Source organism: Tachypleus tridentatus, chromosome 6 (genome assembly GCF_004210375.1).
Source record: "Tachypleus tridentatus isolate NWPU-2018 chromosome 6, ASM421037v1, whole genome shotgun sequence".
NCBI lineage: Eukaryota > Metazoa > Arthropoda > Merostomata > Xiphosura > Limulidae > Tachypleus > Tachypleus tridentatus.
In genome coordinates this window covers 169,161,074-169,177,405 of record NC_134830.1, presented here as the reverse complement: position 1 = coordinate 169,177,405, position 16,332 = coordinate 169,161,074, and the positions used below count along the sequence as shown (strand labels likewise).

Below are 16,332 nucleotides of genomic sequence, written 5' to 3'. Positions count from 1 at the left end.
GAGACCTGACATTAAGCATAATAGGGTTTCGGACTTATCACTGAGCCTTTGCCGGCAGTTACTGCTGTAAATATAACAGACGGGTTTGAACCAACTTTTTCGAAGGGGTAAATCCTTCCTTCTTGATTTCATACCAAGGGGCATTATATATATCTGTGATTTGAAAACAACAAACAAACAAAAGCAACACGTTGTGCGACACATGGTATTGCCGAACAACAACCGCTTTTGACCAAGTGATAGAAACGTATTCTGGAGCGAATATTGAACACATCTGTTCTGGTTTAGAATCCCCTCTCTTGCCGTAAGTGAGACAGCTCGTTACGATGTAATAATCTTTTGACATTTATGCTACAAATTGCACTCTGGTGTTAAGTCTAATTAACTTGTGAGTTAAAGGGCCTTTCTATCTTTGGCATCTCATACCTGGAGTGAACGTTAAAAACACACATATTTCATGTATGTATAAGATATACAAAAAACGTGAAAGGTATCATTAACATAACAGAAAATAAGAACGTTATATATATATATATATATAAAACAAAAATTAAGTGGGAAACGAAAAATATATCAAAACAAGCTAAATCACAAACTTTGAGAAAACGCACAAAACGAACTCCTTACTTTCTAAAGGTAGCATTCAGTTTTACTGTAAAATGATATAACAAAGCACACGAAGTGAAAACGTGAAATAAAACAAAACGCACTAATATTCATTGTGAAATGTCCTAATTCCTTTTAAAGTAGCGACACAAGTCAACAGTTTAATATCATTTTTACACATTTTTACTACTCAAAAGTTCAGCACTTTTGTTATAGAGAGTGACCAGTAAGGTCACCATCGTCTGCTGCTCGAGTAAACAACGGAAATAACTCTCTCTCTCTCTCTCTCTCAGTGTTTGGGTAAGAAATGTTCATACCCTGGAGGGTCAGGTTCTCTGTGACCTTTTCCTCTTCCCCGTACTTATGGTCTTGCAGTATTGATATTTGTAATTATTGAACTGAATATTATTCTGATCCTTTTCAGGATGCCCCCCGCTAGTACAGCGGTATGTTTTCGGATTTACAACGCTAAAATCAGGGGTTCGATTCCCTTCGGTGGGCTTAGCAGATAGCCCGATGTGGCTTTGCTGTAAGAAAACACACCCTTTTCAGGACAATGTCCATGTATGGTGGCACATACATAGTTGTTATTTTGCTCTATCAGCAGAATGTCAAGTTTGTTGGTGGCACTCTTTTTTTAATCAATTAATATTTATTATTTTTAGTTATTTTTATGTTTAAAATATAAATTAACTGGGAAGAGATACTTAGGACTAACTTCATCATGTATGAGGTACCTATCTAGTTCACATAGTAATTCGTTTTTCATCCAATTCTTATTGAAGTACATTATTGTACCATGTAGGAGTCTATCTGGTACGGTTGGTATGTTCGAATATTTGTGAATGAACTGAGATGATATAGTTCTTGGAACTCTGTATGCAGTTGTGAGGAGTGTGTTTTGGATTGTTTGTAGTTTGGTTTTAATTATTTTATCATTTACAGTTATCCATGCTGGAGCTGCATAATCTATTACTGGTCTGATATATGTTTTATAGATTTTTAGTATGTTGTCCACTGTTTTTGCCAGTTAGACTCCTAGCATAGTTAGTTCTTCGCCAGACTTTAATTTCGTTGACATGATTAATCCAAGTTAATTTTGAATCATAGGTCAGACCTAAAAATTTTGCCGATGGGGCAATCTGGAGTAGTGTATCATTCATGTATAATTCTGCCTGTTGTTTTTGTGTTTTGTCAATTTCGTAAAGACTACGAGTTGTGTTTCTGCTGTGTTTATTTTTATTCTATATTTTTGACAGTATTCACTTATTCTATTTAGTTGTATGTTAGTGGCTGCTATCGTGGGTGTTGTGGCACTTTTCCAGACTGCCACATCATCTGCGAACTGTGAAGAGAATCCATGATTTGGATCCTTCAGTGGCATATTGTTTACATATATGATGAAGAGTATAGGGCTAACCACCCCTCCCTGAGGGACACCAGCTTCTGGAGTAAAGTACTCAGAAAAGGTACCCTCAACATTCACACTACACTTTCTATTTTCCAAAAAGTTAGATAACCAGCGAATAATTCCACGCGGGAATCCCATTTCATTCATTCGGAACCTTAGACCATTGTGCCATACAGTGTCCAATGCTTTCTCGATATCAAGGAAGCAAGCGACAGTGCATTTTTTTTTTTATTGAAGCTGTTTATTATACTTTCGGTTAATCTAATTAAATGATCTGTCGTTTGTCTAAATTATCTGAATCCATTTTGTTTTTTTGGTAATTTTGATGTTATCTCCAAAAATGTGGAGAGTCTATTACTGATTATCCTTTCGAGAATTTTGCCTATTCAGCTTGTCAGGCTGATTAGACGGTAACTATTAGGTTTATTTTCTGGCTTTCCTTCCTTATGGAACATTAATATATTAGCCCCCCGCTGGTAAAGCAGTAAGTCTACGGAATTACAACGCTAAAGTCAAGGATTCGATTCCCCTTGGTGGGCTCAGGAGATAGCCCAATGTGGCTTTGTTATAAGAAAAGCACAATTAATATATTAGCAAGCTTCCAAGAAACTGGGATATATCCTGAGAGCAGAGATAGATTAAAAAGTGTTTTTAGGTGGTCAAACAATTTCGGAGTGTCCTTTTTTAGAAGGATAGCTTGCATTTCATCTTCACCTGGAGATTTGTTTTTGTGTTTTTTTATTGCTTCAAGTAATTCTTGTAGGGAGATATTTCATTTGTTCGTAACGTATTTTCATAATCTGTGATAGGTTTTGTTTTTATCTCAGTTATGTTTATTGGAAAAATTGGTTGGTTTGGTTTGTTTTGAATTTCGCGCAAAGCTACTCGAGGGCTATCTGCGCTAGCCGTACCTAATTTTGCAATGTAAGACTAGAGGGAAGGCAGCTAGTCATCACCACCCACCGCCAACTCTTGGGCAACTCTTTTACCAACGAATAGTGGGATTGACCGTCACCTTATAACGTCCTCACGGCATGTTTGATGTGAAGGGGATTCGAACCCGTGACCCTCAGATTACGAGTCGAGTTCCTTAACCACCTGGCCATGCTGGCCAATAACAAAAATATAGGTCAAGATGGATAGATGGACGCATGTACTACAACAAAGATATACTTCATGTTATATGACCTTTGGTATTTATATGGTAATACTGGAACAGGAAATAGTATGAGAAAATTAATACAGGAAAAAAGCTAACTTTGTCCTGTCTATCATCAATTCTCAGCCAATAAGCTGAAAACAAATTCACGACAATCACCGATTCGTTGATGATTTCCAAATCGTGTCAGTATCCCTTCCCCGGTTATTTAGCGTCAAAATCCCAAAATACAGGGTTCGATTCCTCTTCACATCAAACATGCCGTGAGGACGTTATAAGGTGACGGTCAATCCCACTATTCGTTGGTAAAAGAGTTGCCCAAGAGTTGGCGGTGGGTGGTGATGACTAGCTGCCTTCCCTTTAGTCTTACACATCTAAATTAGGAACGGTTAGCATACATGGTGTAGCTTTGCGCGAAGATTCTAAAACAAACTTTTAATCTCAAATCAGTTGTAACTTGTTTTTATTTACTTACCTCACCTTTCAGGACTATTAAAAATTATTTTTATTGAAATAAGTTGTCGAGAAAAAAAGGTAGGATTTTTTTAAAATTACATTTCTCACACAACTGTACATTGTTAAAAACACGTAAATTAAAATTATACCCTCATCTGAATCATTGCACGTTTCTCACAAAAAGTAAACTTGAATTAACCCCTTCCCCTCAGTGGCAGAGCGATATGTCTGCGGGCTTAAACATTAGATTCTTACTTGATTTCTTACATAGTTTTGATAAAACGTAAAGTTGAATTACATCTGTACTTGAATGCTTGCACGTTGTTGATAAGACATCAATTATTCGAAGACTACAGATATACAACTCTCACTAATTACAATATTTATGTAATTATTTCGTTATTGAATTAAGACACACTGGAATGAAAAGAACAATCTTTAAAATATCTAGTGAAACCATCAAGAGAACTTCAGGAGCTATACCGGATTTACAGTCGCGAGTTGGATGATCTTGCGAGTGGTCGAGAATCAGTGACAAACCAATTCAGCAATATTGACCACAGAGTGAGTGCCGTTTACTTCTCTAGGGTTAAGTAAAAAATGGTGTCAAATGTTAAATTATGTTTGCCATTTGTCCTTTAAAGACATTTACTTATACAACATTATGGTATAAATATATATTATGTTGCTGTTAGGCTTATAATTCTTCTACAGTAGGTGTTTCTGACAAAATTCAAAGATAAATGAACAACACGCTATCCACTTGTTTTCAAAATAATATACATGTACTAACTTAACATATACACAACAAATTATTCTCACTATAGTGATCATAGAGGATATCGTAGACGCTATATGGTTTTCCTTTGCTTGTCAAAAGTCTACTTAGGCCTATTCAATTACTTTAGAATTTCGTTTGACAAACCGAACTACCTTTCCTATTTCTATCGCTCTAGTATTCCATGTATAATTCACTTACAAATTTATCGCGAGTCATCGTGGTCGTACACTGCTTTTCCAGTTATCATTTGGTCGTCTTTCTTCGAAATATCGCCTGTTTCTTTTATCAACGTGCACTCTAGCTGATTCATCACTTTAGAACCATATTTTGATGAAATAAATAATTCTTCTATCTCTTCTTCTACTGTTAGTTTTACTCTTAACACATTAAATGTTAGGCCTATTAATTCTACTGAACGTTTCCTTGGCAGTGACTTTACCTTCCTCTGCCTGCTATTGTCTCTGCATCTTTGTTTTCCGTTCATCTCATACTACAGTGTGTTCGGAAAGTCACTATGCACTTATATATTTATTAACAGACAAAACTCCACAGTGACTTTCTGAATACCCTGTATTTACATGTTTATCACTAAATCATCTGCTCGCTATATTCTCGACACCAATGAGTTACAAACACAATTTTCAGTAATCGTCTGCTCTAAAACCTCTTATAATAAAAAAAAAAAAACACACCTAAATAATCATACAATATTCATTCACCAAGTAAACTAAACAATATTTGCACCAAATGGTCTTTTATATTAGGGCACATGGTGAATGTGGTTTATCTACTTTAGTAAAAAAATAAGTAAATCATGGTGAGTGTGGTTTGTGTGATATTTTTAACTTATATTTTTATTTTTCACCCAATAGACCCAATGGAAAGCGAGGCCACCAGGGACCACCGACAGCTTGTTAAATGCGAAGAATATTGAACGTGAGTCAAGAAGAAACTCACTTCAGCTTCCACCAATCAGCAGGTAGTCTGACGTCATCGTCTATTATTTCATAAGACAACCACCCTTTAGAAAAATATAAACTGCTTTAACCCTGACTTGTTTACACACTGCTTGCATCATTCTGATGATTTTTTGTTCGTGTAAAAAATAACAACAAAAAGAGAGTTATATTATCCATTTTCTATCAAAAATACACAGAAAACACCAGCAGAAATTATTAGGTTTATTTGTGATACAAATGTACCTGTGTTTAAATTTTGATATGTTATGTATATTATGTATGTTATTAGGGTCCCTGAGAGTAATGAAATAAAAGACAGAAGTCCACAATTCGATCGATGAATGATTTTAAAGACCGATGGAGATCCATGACCCATCGGTAATTTCAAGGTTAATGAAATAAACGCACAGTTACAAGCCAGATAATTACTACTTTAGAATAGTACGACCTATGCGAATTCTGATTTGGATCTCTATGGTAACAACACGTGCTTATGACGAAATGTAAAGAAAGGTTGTTATTTTTTTATTAAGTACAAAGGTCTATCTGTGTACTGCTCACCATGGATATCGAAACCTGATTTCTAGCAGTAGAAGTCCGCAGATATACCATTGTGCCACTGGAGGGAGGGGTGTATAGAAAGGAAACGGATTTAACGTCAACAAATAATTTCGTGTTAAGTTGCATAAAATAAACGTTTCGTACAATGTTAATCAGGCATGAATCGAAATGTGCAAAAAAAATCTCAAGAAAAATTATGTACAAGGTACATGCTTAAGTACGACTGTGGTTATCGAATTAGCTTTAGCCAATATTAAAACAAAAGTGTATTATATCTTTAATATCTGTTGAGTATTTTTTAAATATTGTTGCTGCTGGTAGAGCGGTAAGTCAATGGAGTTAAAATTATTTTATACGAATGATTTGCATACGTCAATTGTGGTGTTACAGGTGATATGTTTAACCTCTTTACATTCAGTTAACGGCACATTTCTAGTGATTCGACAGTGTAATGCCACAAAATCTACAGTTATAGGTGGAGTGCTTTCTGAGGAAAGTTATTCTCATATCAAAATTTTAAACGTTGTAAAACTAAAGAGCACACCATTTCGTAGCACCAAACACTTCAATGTTCTCCACCGAAGAAGAATAAACTTGCACATCAAAGTGTTTAGAAGAATATGGTACTTCAAAGCAATGTTCCAACTTAATCCAAAACAACACCTATATTCAAGAAGCGAAAGTTGTAACTACGAAAAAGAATCCTCCGATCCAAGAGCCATTACGATGAAGTCGGGCATATCTGTACAACTACAATTAAAGGAATATGGATTCGAAGCCGACGAAGGACCTTCTCAAGCCATAGGGTCACAAATTTCTTGCAACACCTCGAAATTCATGTTTATTTTCATGAAAAAACGCCAATGAAACGGGAATCACGACCACACGTTTATGTTCTGTTGAAGCTCCAATGAACCTTGATGCACTTTACTTGTTTAAGTGTGGTTTTCGAAGCCAAGGAGCCCAGCGTGGTCAGGAAGTTAGAACACTCAACTCATAATCTCAGGGTGCGCTACTCTGAATCCAAGTCACACCAAAAATTCTTGCCCTTTCAGCCGTGGAGGCGTTCAATTAACGGCCAATCTCACTCTTCGTTGGTAAAAGAGTAGCTCAAGAGTTGGCGGTGGATGGTGATGACTAGCTGCCTTCTAGCTAGTCTTAAAATGCTATATTAGGGACGGATAGCCCTCATGTATTTTTGTGCAAAATTAAAAAAACAAACAAACGAAGCCAATATATTGAGTAGAATTCTAATGCCGCAGTCTCTCGCTTATATAAGCTTGTTACATGGTAGTTGTTGTTTTTAAATGTATTAAGTGACAATATTTCCCGTTTCCTTCTATGTAAATTAATGCCGTATATTTGCTCTTTTTCTAGTGCTCCAGAGGACTTATTCCTCAAAAGATCCAGATCGCCAAATATTAGCAACGCAAGAAGCGACAGTTATCTGAGTATACGTAGTTACCTGAGCTCTGAACCGTCTTCTCCCAGTTACTATCTTAAATTTCCCGCAATCACCAAGGGTAACGCCAGTTCTACGAGAGCGTCACATGACCACATCGTTGCCAGCACACGTAACATATCGAACTTGGCCGCCAAACGACGAAGTGCACGTGGCAATGACAGAGACATGCTCGCCTTAGATGAATATTTCAGTCGCCGAAGGTAGGCAGACAAACTGTATTTGTTTGTTTAATATGCAATCTAAATTAATTAAAAATAAATTGGCAGAAACAAGATATATATATATATATATATACACATACACACACCTTCATGACTTAATAGTATCTATGTATAATACCTAAATGTGAATTTTTATGTCAAACTTGTATTGAACTTTAGTTGATTACTAGTCATATCTGTAAGTTGTTAAAAAAGATGGTACATATTTCAACAGCTATATCTTGAATAACAATTAAAATTATTTCATTTATTATTTTTTTTTATTATTCATGCTTATCTAAAACCTTAATTAACGAAGAAATTTTGTACATATATAAATATGTTTAACCTGTTGACTGCCAAGTATTTCATGTGCTACAATACAACTCTAATGCTTCTTCATTTTATAACTTTTTTCGTAACGCCATTTTGGATCGAAAGTGAAACAATTTGTAAGTAGGTCAAATGCATGGATGGTGCTGACATCTAGCGTTGAAGTTAGGTATTATTGAGAACGAATTAACTCGTCCGTGGCACCGTGTTACCGATCGGCTTGGACGAGTTATCTCGTCTACGGCACTGAACAGGTTAATTGGTCGATTAAAAAAACACATTTATATTGTTATAATAATGATTTTGAATGATTGATTTCATTATAGGTCCTGTAGTTCAACTGAAAGCTCCCCTCCTGAAACCAGATATGGTAGGAGCAGAAGTTCCAGTTTCAGCTGTGGAAAGGAGGTAAGAAAGACGACATAAAATTTGTAACTTGTTCCAGCTCTACGTTTACAATCACGCTACTTGCACAACATTAACGTAAAAATACACTTACTTGTATTATTTAACTCGATATACGCCGTGTCTGACACAGGTTACAAAACGTTCACACACAAACTATTCAAAACAACTCAACATGGCCCGGCATGGCTAAGCGTGTTAAGGCGTGCGACTTGTAATCTGAGGGCCGCGGGTTCGCATCCCCGTCGCGCCAAACATGATCGCCCTTTCAGGCGTGGGGGAGTTATAATGTGACGGTCAATCCCACTATTCGTTGGTAAAAGAGTAGCCCAAGAGTTGGCGGTGGGTGGTGATGACTAGCTGCCTTCCCTCTAGTCTTACACTGCTAAATTAGGGACGGCTAGCACAGATAGCCCTGGAGTAGCTTTGTGCGAAATTCAAAAACAAACAAATTCAAAACAACTCGCTAACTTCTTGACGCTTCACTGCAAGCTTACCTCTTTTATTGACCGAATCACCTGTAATTATATAATAATCCTACTTCTAGGCATTTCTCAAAGTTACTACGCTTCCGTTACGTCAATTTAAAATATTCTACAACTACTCCTACAAATTTAATTGCTTTAGGCGTCGTGCACCTTTTAGCTAACAAAACTCGCAACATCAAAAATATAGCTTATAATTATAATAACATTTTAGAGAAGCCTTTTTACAGCCGTCTTCCGGCCAAACTGACCAATTCTCCTGGACAGTGACTTGTAGTAGTCAAACGATAGATTTGAAGGAGTATTTTTACGCGTCTCTGATTTTCAATCAAAAATGGACAAATTTTAAGGGACTGGTGAAATAGAACACACACCTGCGATTTATATTATTTTTATCACAAAATATTAAGTATTTTCCTTGTTGTTTAGTTTTGATAAGAATCCGACATTATACTTCTGACGCTTGACCGATAATGTGGTTATACACTTGTGAAATATAATAGTTTATTTATAGATTTGTGTTTGATGTGGTATTGTATAGTGCACCAGTAGAAACTACCAGATATGCCAGACAGGAATTGTTGAAAATGTACTGAAGAGTGAAATTATTCCATTGGGGGTGTGGGAAGGGACAAAAGGCATGTTCCTGTAGACAATTTATAAAACAAAAGGGTTAATTTGATGCATGTTGAGGCTTCGTTGGCGTTAATTACCTCGGTAAGTTAGAAACTTCATGAATAAACATTCATTTAAGACTTCATCATGTTTGATTGTGTTTGCGTGACTCAAAATGAATGAAGCCAATAATAACCACCTATGACACTCCCCTTTGACCAATGTATCGTTATACCAAGTGTGATTGAGATTGGGTCAAAGACCACGGAGTAGTTCACAGACAACCTTTTTTTTAAAACTTTAATATGCAAAGATTACTTTAACAACTGTATTTTTTGCACTTTTTTATATTTTGTGTTCAAGTTGTAAGTACTGTAGTTAGTCAAATATTTATAATAGGTTAATTGGTAGATGTCGAGGAACGGAGTTTTACCGTCATTGAAAACAACCCAAAGACGTAAATCACTTATTCACGTTGGGTCACCGAAACTTCACCGCCGTAGAAACAGTGAAAGTGATACTTCTATAAAAGGTTTGAAAGTTTTCGCAATGTCTTTTCATAGTGAATATTTATTTGTGTGTCTATTTCTTGTTAAGCTCAAAGCTACACAATGGTTTATCTATATAAGTATCGAAACCCAATTTTTGGAATTAAAAGTTGGCATACTGCTGAGCCACTGGGCGCACTAGCAGACACTAGTACCATGATTAAAAATTTGTCTTATCAAATATTATACAGTCACATGAGCCCTTAAACGAACAAACAAAATCATCGAAATACATGCTATTAGTAAGATGTTTAATAAAATTATCGACCTTGACCATGGTCATATAGACACACGCAATTTTGAGTGCAATTTATTTATGTATTTTTAATTTTTTCTCTAAGATTATTAGTTGGCGAAATACAAGTTATGTGTATAACATTGCAAAGAATGGACGTTTCATTTTATTTGCTGAGTAGCGGCAGTTAACAAATTAGTAAATAGTTTTCAGCTTGAATAACAAACACTAAGCCTAAAGCATTTAGATAGCATTAATGTTGTGTCCTACTGGCTCAGCGATAAGTCTGACATACTGCCATGAGATGATTTTCTTATTAAAATTTACTTGTGAGAAAATGTTCTTAAAGTAAAAAATTCATCTTGAACAATGAGCTCTATAGTGAGTGCTCGAGCCGTCAGATGGATCACAGTGACCTAGATTAATAGATAATACTGCATTATACATTTTACTTCAACTGCTGCACATATTACGATATTATATTTTCTTCGATTAGTTGAAATAAATACAGAATATCGTGTATTCCTTTCTTTTTTTATAATTCCAGAAGAAAAAGAACTTAACTTTAGAGACAGACGTCGATATAAAACATGGAGACCATCTTTATCAGGAAAGCCGAAGACACTGGATGATCTAGTGGGTTTCTCACTGGCCCATTAGTTTTAGTTCACACTGTTATGGAAATGATATTTTTATTTGTATGCCCACCTGTAAGAGTGTAATTAAGGCTGTTTCGTTAGTCCTAGCACACATTTTACAAAACCCACATTGTGACCATCTGAATAGTGTAGTTTTAAATTATGTTTCTTAAATATGTATTACAGATTACTGAAATGGTTGACACAAGATATTAAAGTAATGGTTTCTGTTATTAGGCGGGTTCTTAAACAATAATGTAGCAAGTTCTGTCCACTTAATGATAACGAAACCGTTTTATATCTTCGACTACAATTTTACACTTACGTGGTTTCAGGTAAGCCTAACTTCACGAATAACGCTATATTGCAGTCATTTAGTTACTCGTTAACTTTTCGTGCGTATAATACATTTATATCACGTTTTTTTCTCAAGACACAAAGTCACTATTCACAAAATTTAAGTAAAAGGAAAATCAACAAATAAACTCGTTAATTTGAAAAGTCATTTCACCGACGTAATCTACAATTTAACAAATCAACAGCTCTTGTAACATAACTCATATCTTGTATCTTTCAAATCGTCTGCTAAACTCTCAAGCAAATCTTAATTACTAAGCCTTAGGCTGTCACGTGACATAAAAATTCTCTCTAGCTAAAAACAATACAAATATATGAATTACAAAACATATGGTTATATGTTTTTAACCAACCGTTGTTTGCATTTTTCAGAATTACCTGCACGAGATTTAGTTTAAAATGTTGATAACTCAGGTCGATTTCTATTAAATAATAAATCAGTTCCAAATGAAGACAATCATAAAGTTCATCGTGAATCTGAATAGAGTATAAGAGAATTTTATAAAGCATCTGTGCATATTAATTTTCCGTGGAGCTCTGCATGCACTTTTAATTGCAAAATTATTCTGTGTCGTAGGATTTGCTGCCTGTTTTTCTTAAATCTGTGTCGGCCCGGCATGGCCTAGCACGTAAGGCGCGCGACTCGTAATCCGAGGGTCGCGGGTTCGAATCCCGGTCGCACCAAACATGCTCGCCTTTTCAGCCGTAGGGGCGTTATAATGTGACGTACAATCCCACTATTCGTTGGTAAAAGAGTAGCCCAAGAGTTGGCGGTGGGTGGTGATGACTAGCTACCTTCCCTCTAGTCTTACACTGCTAAATTAGGGACGGCTAGCACAAATAGCCCTCGAGTAGCTTTGTGCGAAATTCCAAAACAAACTTAAAGCTGTGTTCGTCATATGTTTGTTTTTTTTAAGTCCAAAGGTACTTTACGGAAAGAAAATATCGAGTCTGCAGTACGTCATTGCTACAACACTTTTACATATAAAAAGAGATACTGAAAATGTTCTTATTGATTATTTATGGAAACGATTTGTGATAGAAAACTATTTTTTTTCCTTGTGACTTGTTTTTTCTGTCATTCGTATCAAAAGTTAACTATTTGTTGTCTGTTGTAAAGCCTATTTATAATGGAGTAAGTACTGTCGTAGCAAATTTAATATGCAAATTATAACTTTTATCTGTTTGGGGGAACTGCAGCGTTGAAGGTATGCACTTAAAGGCTCGAGTTGGCATGATCATCGCCATTTTGTTTAGGTTTATGGATTCGAAAAGGCAAGTTGCCTTTAAATTTATGCCACAAAAAAAAATCAATTTAACATTGAGGTTATGAGAAACGGTTTTACTTTGTTTCTGAGTATGTTAATGTTAGGGCCTAGGCTGTTCGTGCAAATTTAAATTTAGAGATCGAAATATCTTGAATTTTGTAGTATTCTGGTATCCACAAAGCTATACATATATTTGAATTAGAAATCGTCACACAAGCATACTAATAAAGAAAAAGGCAGCAGATGGCGTTACTTGTGAAAGTGAGTTATTTAAATATTAAACTGTATTATTTACTATTACATCATTCATAAATTATGATAACAGAATATTTACTTTAATCTGAGGGTAAATTTTGTAAAAACTTGGCATTAGGCCTAAATCTCTTACTTTTATTTTGGAGTTTGTGTTTTGGTGTATCTTATAAATCAGAGTCTTTATTAACCATACAACGTTAATCTGATTTCTATAATTGAGTTGTACAGCTAAAACTGCTACAGATAGAGTATCAAACCTTCGTAAACTAATTAATAATACTTGCAACCTTTCAGTTGTGATTAAATATGAATTCTTGGTACAGGACATCTACTGAGGTTTATAAATGACCAAAATTATTGTGTCGTAAGCCTAGTTAAACAAGAGACGGGAGAACTACATAAGTTAAAGATAGAAATGAGGAACGTGCTTGAATAATGAGATTTGAGGATACAGGGGAAAAATGAAGGAATAGATTAAGGAAAAAGGAACATTAACAAAGGAAAAATGAAGGATGCTGTTTCTGGAAGGTTTGAAAAGAGAAGAAAAACGATGGAAAGGAAGGAAAAGAAAGAGATTGAATAAGAGAAAAGTAAAAACTAGCTGGGAAAGAAATTAATGCAGTAAATAAGGAAAAAGACAGAGCTGAAGGAAACAAGAAAAAGCTGTTAAAAGGAAAAAGAAGAAAAGGAAAGAGAGCGAATAAATAGTTGAATTAAAGATTAGGAAATGAAAAGAACAGAGGGAGAAAAGTTATCTAAAAAAATTTCATGTGCCTTTTGTGTTGTGGAGTTGTATCATGATACCTTGAATGTTAGGCTTAATGTTTATTGATGGCGTGAGATTATAAAAAAACATAGTTCTTACATAGATTATTATAGTGTTACCTTAGTCAATGTTTGTTAATATTTTTACAGAAGTGTTTTAGGCGACTAGAGAAAAATTTGAAAGCTATGACTATTCGCTCAACCTTTAATTTCAAAGGTAACTATCTTACTGACAAGTGCCTTTTCAACATGAGATAACGCCAATGTAAAATATCAACTGATAAATGTACGCTTCATTTGTTATTTTATTCACTGTTAAAATATCTTAACACAGTATATATTTGTTCTAGATATCTCATGTTTCATTTCTCATAGTAAGGGCGTTATAATGTGACAGTCAATCCCACTATTTGTTGGTAAAAGAGTTGGCATTGGGTGGTAATGACTAGCTGCCTTCCCTTTAGTCTTATACTTCAAAATTGGGAACGGCTAGCGGAGATAGCTCTCGTGAAGCTTTTCCGAAATTCAAAACAAACCAAACCATTTCTCATGATCTATACGATAGTGTATGTTACTTACCCTGTCTGTAGATGGCACGTGTGTCGTCAATATGTTAAAATGTACCGTGATACGTAAACAAGTCCTTCAAGATTGTAGATCATTGTAGATAATTTTACTTTCAACGTGTATTAAAAGAGAGACAGTAAAAATGTATCTTTTGTATTATTTCTAACTCTACACCAGGTAGTTAGGGCGCTCGACTCGCAATCTGAGGGTCGTGGTTCGAATCCCCATTATACCAAACATGTTCGCCCTTTCAGTTATGGAGTGTTATAAATTGACATTCAACTCAACTATTCGTTGGTAAAAGAGCAGTCGAAGAGTTAGCGGTGGATGATGATGACTAGCTGCCTTCCCTCTAGTTTTATACTGTTAAAATAGGGACGGCGAGTGCAGACAGGCTTTGTGTAGCTTTGCGCGAAATTTAAAACAAACAAACAAACAATAATGTTGTGATGTTTAACTCTATTTCAATCTCACGAGTTCTAAGAACCAGCTCTAAAAGTTAATAAAAAGCATGATCGTGTAAATCTGAATTTTGTAACCCACTTATCTCACTAACCAGCGGCAGTGAACAAAACATGGTTTCATTTTCAAGATTTTCAAGCACCACTTCCAAAGGCTTCAAGGCATATACCAGAAGTCTGTAAGCTGTATATTTCACTAATCCATCTGGCGTGATCTCGGTAAGATGAATAAAGTGCTTTATTAAGTTTTACCTAAATTTTTTTGAGCACTTTGATTTCTTTTCATAATGTTTTTCTTAAAAATACACACCTAGGATTTCGTTTTTTGCGAAAAGAGAATGTGTATAAGCGAGTGCACCACGCTATGATTTCTTCCTTCAATGTCCTGTTCTATCGGACAGAAATATCTTATGTAATTGATCTGGATCCATCGACGAAAGCGGAATTTGCTCGAACATGAGTTGTCAGGTGGTTAAGTTAAGAAAAGTACTGTCGAATGTAAACTGGTATATTGCTAGTTGTGAGACTATTACTTTCATAAACACTACCCCTAGAAATTTGTTTTTTAATTATAGCCACGCCACATCGGGCTTTCTACTGTGTCCATTAAGGAGAATCGAGCCCCTGAGTTTAGTGTTGTAAATCCGTAGACTTGTCTGACCCTTTCTTGGGACAGAGGTATGACTGTTTATATTTCGCCTGAAGTCATGTTTGAAATTTTCTAACACAGCTCTCTCTCCCTGACCCACCTGCAAAGCACTTTATTAAAGTTAATGACACTAAAGCCACGTTCTTCATGCCGCTACACAACAGACAGGCTCAGAAAGTTACATGTTACATAATTCGATCGTAACATTTATTGTAGTTCCTAATAAATCACGAATATGATAGGGGCATTACCCAGTGGAACTTAGAACTTTTCTAACGTAAATTACACGTGTGAAACTCAGAACTATTCTTATGTAATTTACACGTACTTAGGACTGTTCTAATGTAAATTACACGTTTGGAACTTAGAACTGTTCTAATGTTATATACTAATTTGTAACTTAGAAGTACTCTAATTATATGACTCACAAGAAACTAGAAACAACTGTAATATATGTTACATATATGTAACTTATACCTGCTATAATGTAAGTCATATGCATGTAACTTATAATTACTATAATGTAAACCTCATACATGTAACTTATAACTGCTATAATGTAAGTTACATGTATGTGACTTACATTATAGCACTTATAATGTAAGTTTCACATATAGAACATAGTAAAGATGGAAAGTTTGCATACTTAACTTTTCTGTAGCTGTTTACCAAATGAAGATGGCTTACGTAGCTAGGTTTCTCAATTCCAATAAACTAGTAATAGTGTAAAAATGTTCTTCTAGAAGGAAACAAGTAAGAAGACCGTTACTGTGAATGTAAATAAGAACTTTATATTATTTTCCACTAGTCAAGATGTCTAGATTATCTTTAAAATATTCCTCTATTCAGCCGATAACACACATCAAACTTACAGAGTGGTTTATCGGACCCTTGGAAGCCTAGATTTACATTATTTTTGCTGTCAGAAGTATTTCTAATTTAGTAAAAATATTTTATGATGTAATTTGAATATGTTTACACAACTGTTTTAGAAAGCTTTATAAACGGGTCTGACCACACTTGTACTAGTCTGATTGTTGTAGTGCACAAGGAGCTGGTCTGAATGGATGAGTGTATTTTTTTATAGCACGTGGTCCACAAACCTGTATGAAATGTTCTATTGAAGTTGATATTTTTATCAGATTGTCACTTA

The 16,332-nt window shown here is 35.2% G+C and overlaps 1 protein-coding gene across 2 annotated transcripts in view; it reads left to right on the top strand.

The window, feature by feature from the left end:
* Nucleotides 1-14,752, top strand: part of LOC143254417 (kinesin-like protein KIF19) — a 47,204-nt gene extending 32,452 nt beyond the window's left edge. Inside the window, exons 17-22 of one of the 2 annotated variants that reach the window (XM_076509545.1) lie at nt 4,084-4,196; nt 5,286-5,392; nt 7,311-7,598; nt 8,258-8,339; nt 9,848-9,968; nt 10,767-14,752. In XM_076509545.1, the coding sequence (XP_076365660.1) occupies nt 4,084-4,196; nt 5,286-5,392; nt 7,311-7,598; nt 8,258-8,339; nt 9,848-9,968; nt 10,767-10,879 (824 nt within the window). In that variant the 3' untranslated portion in view covers nt 10,880-14,752. Of the gene's footprint in view, nt 1-4,083; nt 4,197-5,285; nt 5,393-7,310; nt 7,599-8,257; nt 8,340-9,835; nt 9,969-10,766 lie in introns of those variants that run through there. The other variant, XM_076509546.1, reaches the window with a different exon arrangement.
* The last annotated feature ends 1,580 nt before the right edge of the window (nt 14,753-16,332 follow it).